The sequence below is a fragment of the Chanos chanos genome, chromosome 14 (assembly GCF_902362185.1).
Source record: "Chanos chanos chromosome 14, fChaCha1.1, whole genome shotgun sequence".
Classification (NCBI taxonomy): domain Eukaryota; kingdom Metazoa; phylum Chordata; class Actinopteri; order Gonorynchiformes; family Chanidae; genus Chanos; species Chanos chanos.
The window spans coordinates 21,031,798-21,052,319 of record NC_044508.1 but is presented as its reverse complement, the minus strand read 5'-3'; the positions used below and the strand labels follow the sequence as shown (position 1 = coordinate 21,052,319).

Genomic DNA, 20,522 nt, shown 5'->3' with positions numbered 1-20,522 from the left:
CAAACTTTGTAAATTTATAACAGCCATGTTCAGCCAGATTTACATGATTAGTTACATTACTCATTACAGCCAAACGTAGTGGAATTATGGTAACATGTTACTTTGTAATGCATTACTTCCAACACTGTTCACAACACTCACTCACTCACTATCTAAGCTGCTTATCCTGATTAGGGTCGAGGGGGGTGCTGGAGCCTATCCCAGCGCTCATAGGGCAAAAGGTGGGGAAACACCCTGGACAGGTCGCCAGTCCATTGCAGGGCAGACACACACACTCATACCTAGGGGCAATTCAGTGTCTCCAATTCACCTAACCTGCATGTCTTTGGACTGTGGGAGGAAACTGGAGCTCCCGAAGGAAACCCACGCAGACACTGGGAGAACATGCAAACTCCACACAGAAAGGACCCTGGCCACCCGGCTGGGAATCGAACCCAAGAGGGAGGCGATAGCGCTACCCACTGCACCACCGTGCTGCCCCCCTGTTCACAACAGACAGGCCAAAAACACCTGAACACAGAGACAGAAAGAGATAGACACAACACACACACACACATACACACACACACACTCACACAGATGTACCTTACAAATACACAAACGTGCGCACACACAGACTTTTATAGAATCATTCTCAGTAAATGCAAACTGCTGTGTTTGAGGCTTTGTAGAGCCAGTGACTGACTGTAGTATTGCACAGCACTGATTAATGAGGTATGAGATCTCATAACCACAAATACGTTATTAATAGTAACATCTCATCCAGCTGAAAGTGTGATGACAAATACAATGACCTGACGTGAGGAAGTATGGCCAGAGAGCATGGTCAACACAAATGACACCATTTCTCCCCCTGACCTACTGATATATCACACTCACTAGTTCATCAAAACCTCTACTCATTGAGAGGAAGTTGCTGTGTCACCTTTGATCCTGCAAACTAATTTGACCTGTTTCTTCTTTAGCAATATGATCCAAGAACCACATGACCAGTTTGTAGGTAACTCATTTGATAGTGCAATGCATGGGTCCCATATGATGTTCTACTGCACAATCACAGTGTAGCTGTGTTTGAATGCAGGCAGGGTTCTGCTATGTGCACTTTGGAGGACAGAAGCTTTAAGAACTCAATAATGAGCATGTGCTGCTTTTCACTGGCTGACTGTAGACTGAGATGATAGGATGGTTGATTCCCCATTAAGAACAGCATTTATGGGAAAGTAATGTGAAGAATATGATCAGGTTTGAGCTGTTTTAAGTTGCCCTGTAGTTTGTAATTCCGTTTCAGTACAGCATGTTTGGGGTTTTTTTAACCGTAAAAGTGGAACAGAAGGTCGCCTAAGAAGACAGCATTCTTTACTCTGCGGAGAACCTCCCTGTCTCCCTTTTCCCCTAAACTCCTCCTTACATGTATGATGGGAAGTTCAGATCTTTTTACTGATTCGAATCTTTGAATCTCGTTCAGTAAAATGAACAAATCTTTTTTGAAATTATTCATTCATGTCATTCATTGGAACTAGTGTGGCACTGCAGCTGTCATCTGAGTGTTGACAGAAAGACAGTTCTCAAACACTAAGAGCAACATGGTTTGCTTCACTTCGTAAAGTATAATACACAAGTTCACTTTTGTTAAGCTCTTAAGCAACCTTTTGGACCAAAGTGTACTGAGTTATTCAGTTGAAATGACTGATTACTTAATTTGCCCGTATGAGAGCGCTGTGCTTATCACCAAAAAATAATCATTCTGTGATAGCTATTCACTTTAGCCTACCTGGTCATTGAAGACCTGTAGTGCATGAACTCATTCCAACTGAAAGGCAAATTAAACATCCATTCAGTAGCTACATAGCTAACGTTAGCTATCCAGCAAATGTTAGATAGTTCTCCTCACCAGTAATAATAGCATTGGTCATGTTTCTGCTGTAACCACATGAATGATGAACAAAACACGCAAAGACCCTGTCATTCCTACACTGAACCTGCGCAGCGGCCATGTGACAAGTGAACGAGAATCTCAGGACTCATTGTATTATTATAAATAATCTAGAGATTATTTAAAGCATGCGGGAGGTTGTGCGTAGGTGATATGCAAATACTACGCTATTTAATATAAGAGACTTGACCATCCGCGGATTTTGGTATCCGCGGGAAGTCTTGGAACCAATTTCCCGCGGATACGGAGGGCCGACTGTACTACACATTTGCTGTTGGTTGGGCTATTTGTTCTTATAAAAACGAACAACACAAGACTACAACAAACATCTACCAAAAGCAGCCCTAAGAAAGCATATGAAGACTTATTACACCAAAATATGCAACTGATACGTTTATATTCGGAGCTGGAGTTGAAGTTGGAGCCGCTTCTGTCGTTGTCCGCCATGTGTTTTGAAATCTCTGGCGATTGGAAATCACTGCGTTGCATCATGGGATGCAGTAGCCAAAGAAGAATTTTCGCAAGAGTAGTAACTGTCGTGTGCATACGACTACTACTTTCCAGTCAAGATCAGTACACGAGTAACATGTAGTATGTCATTTCGGCCACAGCCTTAGACGGCTTGTTACTCCCGAGTCATACAAAAGATTAGTTCAAAATAAACGAATCGTTCACTAACGACACATCACTTCATGAAGTTTTTATTTAAGTGGTGAACGTGACGGTACTTGCACGATATTCTTAAGGACACAGAGACGTGGTATACTATTGCTCACAGGTTAATACTAACATGATGAGATCATGCGCATGACGCAATGTTACAGTGTTACACATAGTTGCTCACAGATATTTTCTGCTTCATTCGCCCGGCTTGTTTGCAGTCTCTATTAATTCAGTTGCACACTGACGGGACTTTCACTGATTACGAGGGAGGCTATTTAGATTACAATCATGCCGACAATTCAAGAAAACATACAATACACTATGATGTCAGTGTGTGTGTATATTTCAGTCAATCGTCAGTTTGTGTCGTAATTTAACTTCTTTCACCAATACGATCTGCAGATGTCACCTGGATCACGCTGACACGATACTGATCAAAGCCAGTGAATGTCTGTGTGTGTGTCTCAGAGATAGAGTGAGAGAGAGAGTGAGAGTGTGTGTGTGTGTGTGTGAGAGAGAGAGAGAGAGACTCCCTCCCTCCCTTGGACGCGCACCGAATGCAAGCTTGCGAATGCAAGCGATTCTCAGCATTCGCTGGCGCTAACATGCGTTGCGAGGCAGCTGTCTTGGGGAGCTAATCTGTCAGCTAAAGTTTGGCTTCTTTTACATTTATTCCGTAGCAAGAACAAGCTGGAGTACTATATGACTACGAAATAGCTTGCTTTATTCGAAACCTCATGTTCCCCGTTACACAAGAAGACGACAAGAGATCACAGAGATTATCTACAGAGGTTGCAGTCGGAGAAAACTTCTGTGCTGATCTCGCGCACTCAAAAACATACGGACAAAAAGCGCAGTGAACGGTAAGTCACAATTCTAAGTTTGGACGTCTGTAGAGGACACTTTCTCTTTCGTTGGCACATGGTCTTTTTGAGAATGTTCAGTCTTAGCGCTCATATCCCTTGAGCCGAGGTCTCTGACCGTTCCATTCATACAACTGCCAGATATCCTTAAATGTCAAAGGCAGCAACTCGGTGATCATTGTCGCCGCAGATAGTAACGTTCTGCCAACTCGTCCAGGTTGGGCTGGATGTGATATGGAAGTATGAGTGTATGACATTCCGACTGCATGAGTGTGAATCAAATGTATGTTCGGAACGAATCTGAGGCATGTCCAAACATCCGTTGTATAAGTTCTGAATACAGTCAAACTAATACATTTTCCTCCGTTAAGCGAACGAGAGACTCGGTATTTCCTCAATATGATGTCAGCAGTAACGCGCCCAGTTCTGGACTAATACAGTTGAATGACTCACCTTCTCCTGCATCCAGAACTTGTTGGAACATTTCACCAGGAGCATTCAATTAGAGGGCTGGTATTTGGACTCAAAGTAGGAGGAGCAGTTTTTCTTCATTGTCTGTCTTTACTTGGCGCAACCACGGGAGCTCAGGGATTCTCTCTGAGAGAGTTTTGTAGAGTCTGTTCAGTAACCTTCCTCAACAGTGAAGAAGAGAAAGTCAGATGAGGCCATTTAACTGAGTGTTTAGACAACTCTGAAAGCCCTTTGGTCTCCCAAGGTCTGACACGTACAGTCCTTTTCTAAACGTGCTTTTCTGCGAGTTACTGATAAATGTTTCTGAGTGGGTGAAACTCTGAAGTCGATCCAGTTTGACAATCCATACAGGTTGTTTGTATTCATGAAATTGCTGATGGTGAATCTTGTGGCAGTGTCAGGTGTTGTGTTGTGAACATGACAGAGGAACACAGATGCACTTGTTTTGTTAAGTGATAGTCCATGAACATGAGGTGTGTTATTGTGCTTGTAAGGGCTTTCCTGGAAAAAAGCTTCAGTGATGCAGATGGCCACTTGCCTGGCCCTCAATCCTCATGGATATTTTGATACCTGCTTTATTTCACCTTAAATAATTCATTCACTTCAATTATAGGTCATACTGCTCCAGATGGTGGCTGACAGATGTTGACTGTACAGTGTTGCATGCTGGGACTTGTAGTGGTTTTGAATACAAAGGGAATGTGTATAAGGGAATGTGTATAATGTGTATATTGGTATTGGGTCAGGTTGCATCCAGAACTCATTCATTCACTCAGATTCACACAGTATCCAGAACTCATTCATTCGCTGAAATTCACACACTATCCAGAGTGAATGAATGAGTTCTGGATACTGTGTGAATTTGAGTGAATGAATGAGTTCTGGATGCTGTGTGAATTTCAGTGAATGAATGGGTTCTGGATACTGTGTGAATTTCAGTGAATGAATGGGTTCTGAATACTGTGTGAGTTTCAGTGAATGAATGAGTTCTGGATGCTGTGTGAATTTCAGTGAATGAATGGGTTCTGAATACTGTGTGAATTTCAGTGAATGAATGGGTTTTGGATACTGTGTGAATCTGAGTGAAAGAATGAGTTCTGGATACTGTGTGAATCTGAGTGAATGAATGAGTTTTGGATACTGTGTGAATCTGAGTGAATGAATGAGTTCTGGATACTGTGTGAATCTGAGTGAATGAATGAGTTCTGGATACTGTGTGAATCTGAGTGAAAGAATGAGTTCTGGATACTGTGTGAATCTGAGTGAATGAATGAGTTTTGGATACTGTGTGAATCTGAGTGAATGAATGAGTTCTGGATACTGTGTGAATCTGAGTGAATGAATGAGTTTTGGATACTGTGTGAATCTGAGTGAATGAATGAGTTCTGGATACTGTGTGAATCTGAGTGAATGAATGAGTTCTGGATACTGTCTGAATCTGAGTGAAAGAATGAGTTTTGGATACTGTGTGAATCTGAGTGAATGAATGAGTTTTGGATATTGTGTGAATCTGAGTGAATGAATGAGTTCTGGATACTGTGTGAATCTGAGTGAATGAATGAGTTCTGGATACTGTGTGAATCTGAGTGAATGAATGAGTTCTGGATACTGTGTGAATCTGAGTGAATGAATGAGTTCTGGATACTGTGTGAATCTGAGTGAATGAATGAGTTCTGGATACTGTCTGAATCTGAGTGAAAGAATGAGTTTTGGATACTGTGTGAATCTGAGTGAATGAATGAGTTCTGGATACTGTGTGAATCTGAGTGAATGAATGAGTTCTGGATACTGTGTGAATCTGAGTGAATGAATGAGTTCTGGATACTGTGTGAATCTGAGTGAATGAATGAGTTCTGGATACTGTGTGAATCTGAGTGAATGAATGAGTTCTGGACACTGTGTGAATCTGAGTGAATGATAAGACAGGCAGGGAGAGCTGTAATCTGCACAGTGCTTATCGACCAGATCTTGAGTCTGTTCAATAACAGCAGTCAACAGGAACACACATTTCAGCGGAACCTGCTGTGGTCCCAAAAACCACGCCATCAAATCATTGGTAGATAAAACCATTTGTTCCCTGTGATGCAGTGATGCACTGGATTGAGACAACTTAAATTGTGTTATTATCTCAGTAGAATGTTTTCTCTCCAGAGCTGATTTATTGTGTTTTGGCAGAGTGCTTTAAAAATATGACAAAAACATTTTGCTCATATCACAGAAGAGGAAATTCTCCCTTTGAACACCTGGAGAATTCAAATTTGTTTTTCTCTCTAGGATGTTAAGCCCAGAAAGATGATTCTGTTATGTGTGATTGAATAAGATCCTCTCTCTCTCTCTCTCTCTCTCTCTCTCTCTGTCTCTCTCTCTTTCTCTCTCTCTCTCTCTCTCTTTCTCTCTTTCTCTCTCCCCCTGTCTCTCCATTTTAATCAAATTCCCCCTAAGTTGTGTGTCTCTACATGCGTTTTTTTGAAATCTTTCTCTCCTTCTCTCTTCTCTCTCTGTAGGCATACTAGGCTAAGAAAGAAATTATGTCTTCAGATAAATAAAAGGATATATGCTAAGAGTTTAAGTAAGTACAGCATAATTGAGCATTACCACATGAACACATGTCTCGGGTCCCTGTCTGTCTGTGTCAGTACAGTTTGATGTATGGTAGTTCCTCTTCATTACAGCTCTGTGTGAGCTCATTTTAATGGATTGCTGATGTAAGAAAAACTTTAGCTTGATCATTTTAAAACTGAATGGTGTAGAAATGAGTGACTCAATTTGTGTAACTGGTCCATTTAAAACTGCACACTCATTCATTAGTAGTTGTAAATGATTGTTCGTCATGGCTGTCAACAGAGTTTAAAAAGTCACTCCAGAGTACTGCTCTGGCACATATTAAATGAAGAATTGAGTTGAAAGATTCATTAGTTTTAGTGAGTAAATATGTTTATCCACCTGTGGGAACTATGTGTTCCTCTGACTATTTCTGCTCCCATATTTACTCAAATTCATGAACATATATATTCATTGTTTTTTGTGTGTGTGTTTGTGGTTGTGTGTGTGCGTGCGTGTGTGTGTGTGTGCGTGTGTGTGTGAGTGAGTGTGGGTGAGACAGGCAGAGAGAGAGAGAGAGAGAGAGAGAGAGAGAGAGAGAGAGAGAGAGAGAGAGATTTGTGGTGTGTAGGTGTAGTTTGTGGTGGGTGTCTGTTTGAACAATGCTGACCCAGTGTTTTGTGATGTACTTTGATTCAGAGCACACCCTCCCCCTTCCTCTCCCAAAAACCAGTCCTGCCCTCTCTCTCTCGCATGTGTATAAATTTCCCTTAGTTCCTGTTCAATGCTCTTGAGAAAACATGTTAACTAACTTGCCAACGTCAACACAAACTCACATAAATCAGGTCTGTGAGACAAAGAGGGAATTTTTGTCACCTGCACTAACAGAAGAGTGGTCAGGCTGGTTTGGTACTTGGCGCTGGTGTTGCGTGAGTCGATATGTTGGGGGTGACATTGCGGGGGATTGGTGTGAGTCAGGTGGTGTAGGTTTAACTGCCCGTTAGAGCTGAAGCCTCCACACGGGTCATTAACTAAACAAGTGCTAACAGAGAGTGCATAGTTAAATACATCTTCAGCTGAATCAAGTCCCCAGTCATTTACCTGATGTTCTTTTCCTCTGCAGGCCTGTCTCCAGCATGCTAACAGTTCGACTGCAGATCCTCATTGCTCTGTGTGGTAAGTGTCTTTGTCCATTCACACAAGACTGCTGTCTCTGACGCACTGGGGTGGTTGTAGTGGTATGAGAAATAGGCTGTTTACTGGAGTTTCATGGCTTTTAATCTTTAGCACGATGGCTCTCTGCTGATGTGGCCTTGAGTAAGACACTGACAACCACTGACACAGAATGTTGTTTTCCAGTTTTAGCACTGTCTGCTCAATGAAAACATGTAATGCACATATTCCTCATTAATGCAGATCTTACACCATCTCATCTTAGTCACCTTAGTGATAGCACTTGGTAAGGTTATGCCTACATCCCGTGACAGGGTTTTTAGGTATACCCGTTTAGTACCTGGTTAGACCTTACTTTGCCTCAAGAACACCCTAAATTCTTTGGGCCATGGATTGTAAATGATCCTGGAGACATGTCATAGGGATATTGGCCCATGTCCACAGAATGGCTTCACGCAGTTACTGCAGATTGGAGAATGGTAAATGACTCTTGCAGACCGTCCTCTCTCATCTCCAAGATGCTTGAATGGGTTGAGGTCTGGGAAGTCCACAGGTCCTGGATCCATTCTGAGACGTTCTTGTGGCATGGTACATTATCAAGTTCAAGTTCAAGTTCAAGTTCAAGTTTATTTAGAGCCCAACATCACTGTTTACAGTCTCAAGGGGCTTTACAGGCCACAACAGTCAAATCAAAATATGACGGCACCCCCTGACTTAATCCTCATGGCGGGCAAGAAATTATCCTGCTGGAAGATTCTGTGTGATGAAGTTTGAAATGTAGCCATGGAGAAACACACTTGGAGCAGCAGGAAGCTTGCCATGCCATAGCTTTCAAACAACAAGGGACCTAAATCGTGACAAGACAACGTTTCCCCATATCATTACATCACTCCTACTGGCCTGTACCACTGACTCCACACCATCACGCCGCCACCTCCTCCAGTCTGTACCACTGACTCCACACCATCACGCCACCTCCTCCAGTCTGTACCACTGACTCCACACCATCACACCACCTCCTCCAGTCTGTACCACTGACTCCACACCATTACACCACCTCCTCCAGTCTGTACCACTGACTCCACACCATCACGCCACCTCCTCCAGTCTGTACCACTGACTCCACACCATCACACCACCTCCTCCAGTCTGTACCACTGACTCCACACCATTACACCACCTCCTCCAGTCTGTACCACTGACTCCACACCATTACACCACCTCTACCAGTCTGTACCACTGACTCCACACCATCACGCCACCTCCTCCAGTCTGTACCACTGACTCCACACCATTACACCACTTCCTCCAGTCTGTACCACTGACTCCACACCATCACGCCACCTCCTCCAGTCTGTACCACTGACTCCACACCATTACACCACCTCCTCCAGTCTGTACCACTGACTCCACACCATCACACCACCTCCTCCAGTCTGTACCACTGACTCCACACCATCACACCACCTCCTCCGGTCTGTACCACTGACTCCACACCATCACACCACCTCCCCCAGTCTGTACCACTGACTCCACACCATCACACCACCTACTCCAGTCTGTACCACTGACTCCACACCATCACACCACCTCCTCCAGTCTGTACCACTGACTCCACACCATTACACCACCTCCTCCAGTCTGTACCACTGACTCCACACCATCACACCACCTCCTCCAGTCTGTACCACTGACCCCACACCATTACACCACCTCCCCCAGTCTGTACCACTGCCTCCACACCATCACACCACCTCTACCAGTCTACACCACTGACTCCACACCATCACACCACCTCTACCAGTCTGTACCACTGACTCCACACCATAACACCACCTCCTCCAGTCTACACCACTGACTCCACACCATTACACCACCTCCTCCAGTCTGTACCACTGACTCCACACCATCACACCACCTCCTCCGGTCTGTACCACTGCCTCCACACCATCACACCACCTCCTCCGGTCTACACCACTGACTCCACACCATCACACCACCTCCTCCGGTCTGTACCACTGCCTCCACACCATCACACCACCTCCTCCAGTCTGTACCACTGACTCCACACCATTACACCACCTCCTCCAGTCTGTACCACTGACTCCACACCATCACACCACCTCCTCCAGTCTGTACCACTGACCCCACACCATTACACCACCTCCCCCAGTCTGTACCACTGCCTCCACACCATCACACCACCTCTACCAGTCTACACCACTGACTCCACACCATCACACCACCTCTACCAGTCTGTACCACTGCCTCCACACCATCACACCACCTCCCCCAGTCTGTACCACTGCCTCCACACCATCACACCACCTCCTCCAGTCTGTACCACTGACTCCACACCATTACACCACCTCCCCCAGTCTGTACCACTGCCTCCACACCATCACACCACCTCCTCCAGTCTGTACCACTGACCCCACACCATTACACCACCTCCTCCAGTCTGTACCACTGCCTCCACACCAGCACACCACCTCCTCCAGTCTGTACCACTGACTCCACACCATCACACCACCTCCTCCAGTCTGTACCACTGACTCCAGACCATCACACCACCTCCTCCAGTCTACACCACTGCCTCCACACCATTACACCACCTCTACCAGTCTACACCACTGCCTCCACACCATCACACCACCTCCTCCAGTCTACACCACTGACTCCACACCATCACACCACCTCCTCCAGTCTGTACCACTGACTCCACACCATCACACCACCTCCTCCAGTCTGTACCACTGACTCCACACCATTACACCACCTCCTCCAGTCTGCACCACTGCCTCCACACCATTACACCACCTCTACCAGTCTACACCACTGCCTCCACACCATCACACCACCTCCTCCAGTCTACACCACTGACTCCACACCATTACACCACCTCTACCAGTCTACACCACTGCCTCCACACCATCACACCACCTCCTCCAGTCTACACCACTGCCTCCACACCATCACACCACCTCCTCCAGTCTGTACCACTGACTCCACACCATCACACCATCTCTACCAGTCTACACCACTGCCTCCACATCATCACACCACCTCTACCAGTCTACACCACTGACTCCACACCATTATACCACCTCCTCCAGTCTGTACCACTGACTCCACACCATCACACCACCTCCTCCAGTCTACACTACTGACTCCACACCATCACACCACCTCCTCCAGTCTGTACTGTTGATACCGTGCAGGGTTGGCATATGGACACTGTTTAGGCCACATGCTGACCCTCCAGCACGATGCAGCAGGACACAGGACTCATCAGACCAGTCCGTGTTTTTTCATCTCTCACTCCACAAGGTTTGTGATCATGTGTGTATAGGGGCAGCTGTTCTTCGCCTGGATCTCACAGAATTGGGACCTTACGTGGCTGTCTGCTGCTCCAGCCCGTCTGTGATAAGTACTGACAGCTTGGGTTCTGAGTACTGCTGCACCAAACTCCTGTTTGTGACTCACCTGTATTCTTGCGTAATTCTTAGAATTTTCCTTGAATGTATCATCATCTTTTCCCCCATGGAACTGAAGCTGATTGGATGATTTTTCTTTGTCACACCCCGTAGGTAAAGCCTAGGGGATGTATTGTGTGAACAGCCTGAGAAGGGAGGTGTTTCTGACGTATTAGAGGGGGTGTGTATGGTGCTGATGATCAAGCTGCCCTCAGAGCCATAAACTGTTATTCTGTTTACCCATTCTACTGCTCAGTCAAACTACCTGCCCTCTGCCAGTCTCGCCTGCCTCACACAGAAAGTCACACGACTCACTGTCCGGCTTTTTGAGTGTGACGGTGTACCTAATAAACGCGCCACATACTAAATCAAAAAAGCCTGTTCATATCCCAGTGAAAGTATGTGACGAGCTGTCCTCTGGTTGAAACAGCTACAGCCTGTCCTTTTCGAGAGATCTGTAAGTATTTGAGTCATTAGCCGCTTGATTCAGGAAATGATGTGCCAGGAGTCTACATTCTCCTTGCTGCCAGGGACATGTCGTCATGAGAGATGTCTCTACTGGCCTGGGGGAACATGTCTGTGTGTGTGTGTGTGCCTCCACTTAAAGCTTGTCATATGACATGCAATGTACAATCAAACGGAATGGATATGTTATCAGTGGAAATGTAGTTTTTTTCTTTTAATAAAATCCCTAGAGAGATGATTCTTTCAGATCTGGCCAGTCATCTCAGATGACTGGTCAGATTTTTGTCATTTTGTTTCTAAACACCGTCAGTTCTGTTATACAGAGATAACACAACGGGTTTTGTGCTGAATGGCGTTCAGTTCAGACGTGTTTGGAGAGACAGTGTCTGAGGTGTGTGATGAGAGACAGCGTCTGAGACAGCGTCTGAGGTGTGTGATGAGAGACAGTGTTTGAGGTGTGTGATGAGAGACAGTGTCTGAGGTGTGTGATGAGAGACAGTGTCTGAGGTGTGTGATGGGAGACAGTGTCTGAGGTGTGTGATGAGAGACAGCGTCTGAGGTGTGTGATGAGAGACAGCGTCTGAGACAGTGTCTGAGGTGTGTGATGAGAGACAGCGTCTGAGGTGTGTGATGAGAGACAGCGTCTGAGGTGTGTGATGAGAGACAGTGTCTGCGGTGTGTGATGGGAGACAGTGTCTGAGGTGTGTGATGAGAGACAGCGTCTGAGGTGTGTGATGAGAGACAGCGTCTGAGGTGTGTGATGGGAGACAGCGTCTGAGACAGTGTCTGAGGTGTGTGATGAAAGATAGCGTCTGAGACAGTGTCTGAAGTGTGTGATGAGAGACAGCGTCTGAGGTGTGTGATGAGAGACAGCGTCTGAGACAGTGTCTGAGGTGTGTGATGAGAGACAGCGTCTGAGGTGTGTGATGAGAGACAGCGTCTGAGACAGTGTCTGAAGTGTGTGATGAGAGACAGCGTCTGAGGTGTATGATGGGAGACAGTGTCTGAGGTGTGTGATGGGAGACAGCGTCTGAGGTGTGTGATGAGAGACAGCGTCTGAGGTGTGTGATGAGAGACAGCGTCTGAGGTGTGTGATGAGAGACAGCGTCTGAGACAGTGTCTGAGGTGTGTGATGAGAGACAGCGTCTGAGACAGTGTCTGAAGTGTGTGATGAGAGACAGCGTCTGAGGTGTGTGATGAGAGACAGTGTCTGAGGTGTGTGATGAGAGACAGTGTCTGAGGTGTGTGATGAGAGACAGTGTCTGAGGTGTGTGATGAGAGACAGTGTCTGAGGTGTGTGATGAGAGACAGCGTCTGAGGTGTGTGATGAGAGAGAGACAGCGTCTGAGGTGTATGATGAGAGACAGTGTCTGAGGTGTGTGATGAGAGACAGTGTCTGAGGTGTGTGATGAGAGACAGTGTCTGAGGTGTATGATGAGAGACAGCGTCTGAGGTGTGTGATGAGAGACAGCGTCTGAGGTGTGTGATGAGAGAGAGACAGCGTCTGAGGTGTATGATGAGAGACAGTGTCTGAGGTGTGTGATGAGAGACAGTGTCTGAGGTGTGTGATGAGAGGCAGTGTCTGAGGTGTGTGATGAGAGACAGTGTCTGAGGTGTGTGATGAGAGACAGCGTCTGAGGTGTGTGATGGGAGACAGCGTCTGAGGTGTGTGATGAGAGACAGTGTCTGAGGTGTGTGATGAGAGACAGTGTCTGAGGTGTGTGATGAGAGACAGCGTCTGAGGTGTATGATGAGAGACAGTGTCTGAGGTGTGTGATGAGAGACAGTGTCTGAGGTGTGTGATGAGAGACAGTGTCTGAGGTGTATGATGAGAGACAGCGTCTGAGGTGTGTGATGAGAGACAGCGTCTGAGGTGTGTGATGAGAGAGAGACAGCGTCTGAGGTGTATGATGAGAGACAGTGTCTGAGGTGTGTGATGAGAGACAGTGTCTGAGGTGTGTGATGAGAGGCAGTGTCTGAGGTGTGTGATGAGAGACAGTGTCTGAGGTGTGTGATGAGAGACAGCGTCTGAGGTGTGTGATGGGAGACAGCGTCTGAGGTGTGTGATGAGAGACAGTGTCTGAGGTGTGTGATGAGAGACAGTGTCTGAGGTGTGTGATGAGAGACAGTGTCTGAGGTGTGTGATGAGAGACAGCGTCTGAGGTGTGTGATGAGAGACAGTGTCTGAGGTGTGTGATGGGAGACAGTGTTTGAGGTGTGTGATGAGAGAGAGCGTCTGAGGTGTATGATGAGAGACAGCGTCTGAGGTGTGTGATGAGAGACAGTGTCTGAGGTGTGTGATGAGAGACAGCGTCTGAGGTGTGTGATAAATTCACTTTCTGAAGAGACTGAAACAGTAACTCTTTCCTCAGGTGTGCTGTGTGACAGGTCCTCAGATGACTGGCCAGGTGTTTACGAGGAGCTGCGATGGTCAGGCTTGCTCTGCTGCCATCTGACCTCTGCTAACCTCTCTCATGGGGAGGGGGGCAGGGCAGGCAGCACTGTGCCCAGCTCCACCAGTATCAGTATGACTGGCACAGCAAGCTCAGCCCAGTGTCTCCTCCAGAACTCTACAGCGCAGACAAGCTCTAGTCTGGGTAATGTCCAATCACACACACACACACACACTATATAGTAATTAACTCTCCCCACAACCCCTCTCAGCTTCAGGTGTAGTTTTGTAGAAATGCCAAGTGTTTGGTGGCATGACAGAGTACATACTGAATTAAACTCAAAACTGTGAGAGTGTAGCACACATTGGCTACCAGTGTGGGAGGTGGAGAACCACTGGTCATATCAGTCTGAAACCACATGTTGCTCTTAAACGGTCCAAGAGCCCTAATTCTAATTCAGTACATAGTTCACTCTGCATCACATTTTTGCCAAAATTCAAACTTCTCATGGACGGGTTTGTGGACAGAAAGTGCTGAATAATATCAAAGGTCTTCAGAAAATCAAATACCAAGGTGTTCCAACACTGAAGGTCTCAGCTTTCAGTGGAGTTTTACAGACACATAGAGAGCATGGAGGGATTACATGTAATTTATGGAGGCATGTGTCGATATCATGAAAGGGAGCTCAAGAGACACAGTACACAAAATGTACATGACAGATTTTCACCTGTGTTTTTTTTTTTTTTTATTTTTAAGAATGGTGGGGTCTGTTAGACTTATATGTAGATCAGCTTCACTCTCATAGAACCGAGTGTCAAAGGGCCACATGCTAGTGATGTGTTTCCATATCAGATCAAAGAGTAGCAGATCAGCCTGATTCTCCCATGACTCCAGAGCACTGTGTTTACATAATCACACCTAATCTGTGTGAGTTTCTTACAATCTCTTAAATGCCTTTTTTTTTATCCTTATGTATGTCAGTTTAGTGAAAAAAGATTCCTGCTGTTGAAATGTCAGAGTACTGAGAATAAAAATGGCAGTGGTGTTTGTTTGCCTCCTACATCTGATAGCAGAGCAGAATGAACCATGTCGCCTGTGACAGGATGATTAGTGTGTTAGAGTACATGACTATGAAGGAAAAAGAGAGAGAAAAAATAAAATTATGGACGCACATAATAACGTGAAGTATGCGCATCAACAACAGACATAGAAAAGTACCATACGATTCAACAGTCTTCACATTCTCATTTGACAACAGGCTCAAGGGTGGACAAAAAAACCTTTCCATTTCCTTTCCTGCCAAAGGTGGTTGTTTAAGGTAAAGCCATGGAAAGACTGCAGTTCAGATTTTTACACATGACTGCTTTATGGAAGCACACTGCAGAGCCATAGATTTTTGTAGAGATTTAGAGCCCAGGTTTTTTTCTCTTGTGCTGGTGGAAGAAGGTCTGACTCTATAAGGATTTAAATTTTTACTGCAGCAGTGCAGTGTGTAGTTTGGATTTCACATGTTTGCATGAGCCTCTTAATATTACAGATGGACAGATTTACAGAATCACAGCTGTGTGAAAAGATAAATCATAAAATCTAAAGGAAAGCTGTCTAAACGGTTCAGTCACATTTCTCATGTGTATCAGGTAATCATACAAGTTTATTGTCCTGAAGTATTTCAGTAGTTTTAAAACAAAGTCTGAAAAACTCTTTACTCTTTACAACTCCAGTCTCCCTGTGTTCAATTTTAGGCCAATGGGATGCTTCACTGAGTACCACATGACCCCATGAGATTCAGTGTGCATTTATTATTACTATTATTACTTTTTTGGGGTGGTGGGGGGGTGGTGATTAATAATACATGTACATTAATAATGCGTTATGTATTCTACAGTTCCTGCACTTATAATTTGTTTGGTTTTTTTTTCATTCATATGCACAGTATTCCCAGGGTCTGTTTTTACAGTTTTAATTGGCCCCAGTAGCTGTAGGTGCCACTAATGGCCCTGAGCGGTGGAAAGTAGAGAAGCTAACGCGCTAATTGAATCTCCTTCCAGCCGACTGTTTGGACATCCTGTGCAGGCTTGACAGCCATCGGCCAAATTTAATTTGCCACTTGAATCATCGCAAGGCTGCTGTGCCAAACGGGTTGCCTGTAGTTAGCATGCGGCTCCTAATGTAAGTTTTCCTTTCCTCCTTTTTCCTCTCTTTCTACTGACTATGTGAGATTGGTATGTTACAGCCAACACATTAAAAAAAACCACATTAATACACAATAACAAACAGAGATACACATTCATCGACATACTGCCTAACGCACACCCTCACACAAATCCACACACACTCACAGAGCTGCAGGTTAAATTTTGTCCTTTTCATTTCCCAGTAAGAGGGAAGGTTATGAGTGTATGTCTCTCTGCTCTGAGGGTGGATGATGCCTCCTAATCCCTCTGAGATGATTTCCCTTGTGTTAGAGATTATACCGCTCAGACTAAAAAAAAATCACCTCTCAGAGGTTATATTAACACTGTTTGGATGGGTTTCATGTATTAGTCACACATTTGGCATGAATAGAAGCCAAGGGCCAACCCTCGTATTCCTCTAGGATTTCTTGCTTACGTTCTTCACGTCATCAGGTCTTGTATGTGGTTTTCGCAAAATTTAAACTGAGTTTTTTTTTTTTTACACCTGTTTGTGTCATAATGGAAACAGAATGGATATGTAATGTGTGTGAAGTGAATAAGAATGCAATAGACAGTTACAGAGGATGTGTTTCTGTTGTAGGCACATGTCAGAGACTCACCTGGAGGAGACTCACCTGGAGGAGACGAACGGTGTTGCTGTGTGTGGCGGGGATGACGCTGTGACATGTTCGATCAGCCTCCACAGCAGTGATGTCACAGTCTCACTGTCCATTAACGCCTCTGCTGCCACAGGCTCCGCCTCCTCGCTACCGATCCTCATTGCGACGCGTCGACTAAGTATGTCTGACGTCTCGAACGAGACTGTAGGCTAACATCAGTGAATGATGGAGTAGTTCATTATCATGTCATGGCTGCATTAGCTGTAGCCTTGTGATTAGCCCAGTGTGCAGCAGTCGCGGGGGAATCTGCCCGTTTGGTATTGTATAGACTAGTCCTGCCCTAAACGCCAAAGTTTCTGTTAGGATTTATCACAGTGAAACATTAGCGCGTTCCTCTCCCACAGAGAGCCATGAGCCCGGCTCCTCTGTTCTCTGCATGCTAATCAGCCACCTGCACAGCACTGATATACCCCGTAACGACTGCTGGGTTTCCCTTAGGAAAGTGATATTGGTGTGTCTTTGACTCAGGCGAGTCTTCTCTCACATGGCATGCTGTTTTTGGAATACTGATTACATATACATTTACTGGAGTATGGTTTGGGTTTAGGGGATTACGGTCCCTTACCCAGGCAGTTACGCTGAAATATAGTGTTGACCTGAGCCTTGCTGAGGTATTTTGTGAGTCGGTGTCTCTATTGGCTGTTTTTTCCATCGGAGTAAACGGTTCATTTTCCAGCTGTGTGTTTGGCTTATGAACACACACACTGTGGATTATCTGGGATCTGTGGAGAAAAGCCCTCAAACCTATTGGGCTCTTGCCAGGGCTGTGGGTGGGGACGAAACAACTGTTACTATGGTGATAGGTATTTAGTCGCCGGTTTGCCAAATCAGTACCCTGTTTAGCCTGCGGCAGCTCACTAGCTGTGGTTAGCTGGTTGATACATGTTGCATATATCTGGACTTTCTCTGTGAGGTGCACTAATGTGTTGTCTCCCTGAATACAGTGGGACAAACATTTGTGGGTGGAGTTTGGGTGTACTTTTTCTGCCATATTTGGAAAGGAAAGCTTGTCTCCATCTGAGTGAGACTTTTTACTTATCGTTTTCAAACTTTTACTGACTTTCTTCTCTTCATATACAGCTCCATTCATTCAACTGCCACGTGAAGCCTGGTTAGAAAAACACAGAGTAGTTCTGTAAAGGACTGAGACTCCTGACAGAGACATGTATTTAGTAAGTCTTCGGGCTGCAGTGAAGGCTCTGAATGTTTGTTAATGGACTGTGTCACTCTGGACAGTTAATGGCTTTCTGATTAAGAGAACAAAATGAATTGACTCTGACATACATAATCACAACTCCTGAGCTGAGGATGCCAAAGTGACAAAACCTTTATGTGCTGTGCAAATAAAGCCAAGAGTAGTGGATCTCTCAAACAAAACGAAAATGTATGAGATGATGATGATGATGAATGCATGTAATGAGTCATTTCAGATGGTAGTGATAATGACAGAAATGATGAATGGTAGCACAAAGTAAACAATAGTTCATATATAATACAAACAATGCTGAGAACAGTCTGTCTGCGTAAAGTGACATTTTGAGCAGTGATGAGTTGCCATGGCATTCTCCGCTGCAGACAGATAATTCGTGATTATTACTCTGTGTCTGTTGCAGGAAGACCAGACCCTCCGATTCACCTCCACTACAGCCTGACCACAGAGGGAGAGGTTCTGTTTGCCTGGAACTCCAGTCGGTCTGGGTCTGACCCAGTCACCTACCAGCTCCGCTATTCAGCCAACACTAGCCTCAGTGACTGGCAGGTGAGACTCCGCAGCAGTCTTGTCAGTTGGCACGACATAGGTTAAGGATATTTAGTGGAACTCACAGCAGTTAATGTTCTGATATTTCTGTGAATTTGGGCGTTTTTTAAACATTAATTTCTTAAATATAATAATAGAGTGCATGCAGGCATGGACCTTGTTTGGTTTACAGACACACGTAATGGTTGTGGTGCAGATTTGGTGATGTCTTGGTGTTTTGTGCTTGTCAGATTGTTATGGGAATAAGGGCACCATGGGTACGGCTGACTGACCTCAGATCAGGGGTCAGATACATAGTCCAGGTCCGGTGTCAGAACCAGTACCTCCCAGAGTCCTGGAGTGACTGGAGCCGGCCGCTCTACGTAACGCTGGACAGTGGTAAGGGGCCCTGACTAATGTTCCCTAAGGGAAGAAACAGATTTTGTGAGGAAAGCCAGGAAGACTGGGAGCCATCAGTAAAATCAAGAATTTCCTGTTTTTGTCCATACCAGTGTTCTGCAGCTTTCTGAGGTGCTCAAAGCTGTTTCTGAAAAAACACTTAAGTTTTTTATTTTTTAACTCTTTCATATATTATTTTGGAATGTGTAGAAAGATTAAAGACATGCTCACAGCAATGAACGCTCCGTGTGCTGAATGAGGTCTCTCACAGAGAATCTGTGTTGGCAACAGCCAAGTGTAATTTTCCTACTGAACCTTCTATGAAAGACGTGCGTGTGTGTGTGTGTGTGTTTCTGTAGGACGGCTATGCTTTTAGGTCTGTTTCTCCTCAGCTCTAGCTGAGATAGTCATATGTCATTTACGGACAAACCCACCGTAATTAGTTATAGTAATTAGTTATCTGGATTCAGACAGTGGATTTGTGTCTGGGCACTGAGTGGCTTTACGCCCTTACCAGAACACACAGGTCCAAAAATGACAGTACTCAGACACATTATGTAAAGCAGGCCCAGGGCAGGCGCTGCCAAATAATCAGAGTACATTACCATCATTAAGAGCCTAATACATGGCTATATGGTGAAGGGTAATGTACTTGTCTCTGCTCAGACTCGCGTTGGAGTGTCATCTTATTCAGCCGATTCCTGTCCGCGTGCTAAAAGCTCCCACTGTCCACTGCTCAGTGCGTCTGAATACACCTCCCGGTTTTTATTCAGATCTATAAAAACACCACAAAGTGAGTGTTCATATTCCACACACGTGGGAGCTCGTTCTCACAGTCCATTTAGTGTGTGCACAAAGGCATGTGCTGTTTCTGATGGCCCCCAAAACACTCCAGCTCCCCCTCTAATGAATTAGACTGGTTCTGTCCTGCAGGACTCCAGTCCACACAGGAGTGAGTAAGAGTAGGAAAAGATGAATGAAAACCACAGTCTATAGGAGAACGCAGTATGAGCTGTTAATACACACACACACACACACACACACACACACACACACACACACACAGAGCCCAGCTTAGGGTTTTGATTCAGGGAGGCTGTGCTGTGGTTATTTTTATTTTGTTGGTGGGTGTGTATACATATCACTGTTTTCATGTTTGCCTGTGTGTCCACAGTGCTTGGCTTTGTCTCCATGACAGAAACCCTGTGCTCTGTAGGGGCCGTTTACTGGAGCAGGCTGCTGAGAAAAAATAGCACCTTTAAAATGATGGCTGTCAGAGCATTCAGTCTAAATCACGTCAGCGCTGTTTGCTCTGTATAGAGCTTTTTACATTAGATGTTGTTACAAACTATCTTTATAGATATACGGTCCAAATTACATCCAGTAACACCTAACAGAATTTCTCTTCACCACGTATATAATATATGTACCTTACAACATGGGTTTGATCTTGCTGTTGGGCGGAACAGCCTTGTTCGGCTCTGTTTCCATGGTGACTCACTGGTAAGATTCAGCGTGAATGCTGTACCTGAAAGAAACACAGTTTCACATGT

General features: G+C 45.2%; 1 protein-coding gene across 1 annotated transcript in view; it reads left to right on the top strand.

The window, feature by feature from the left end:
• Positions 1 to 10,894: 10,894 nt before the first annotated feature.
• lepr (leptin receptor) overlaps positions 10,895 to 20,522 on the top strand; it is a 20,662-nt gene continuing 11,034 nt past the window's right edge. Inside the window, exons 1-6 of the mRNA XM_030791145.1 lie at positions 10,895 to 10,974; positions 13,974 to 14,182; positions 16,027 to 16,147; positions 16,754 to 16,950; positions 18,446 to 18,591; positions 18,822 to 18,966. Of these exons, the coding sequence (XP_030647005.1) occupies positions 10,895 to 10,974; positions 13,974 to 14,182; positions 16,027 to 16,147; positions 16,754 to 16,950; positions 18,446 to 18,591; positions 18,822 to 18,966 (898 nt within the window). The remainder of the gene's footprint in view (positions 10,975 to 13,973; positions 14,183 to 16,026; positions 16,148 to 16,753; positions 16,951 to 18,445; positions 18,592 to 18,821; positions 18,967 to 20,522) is intronic.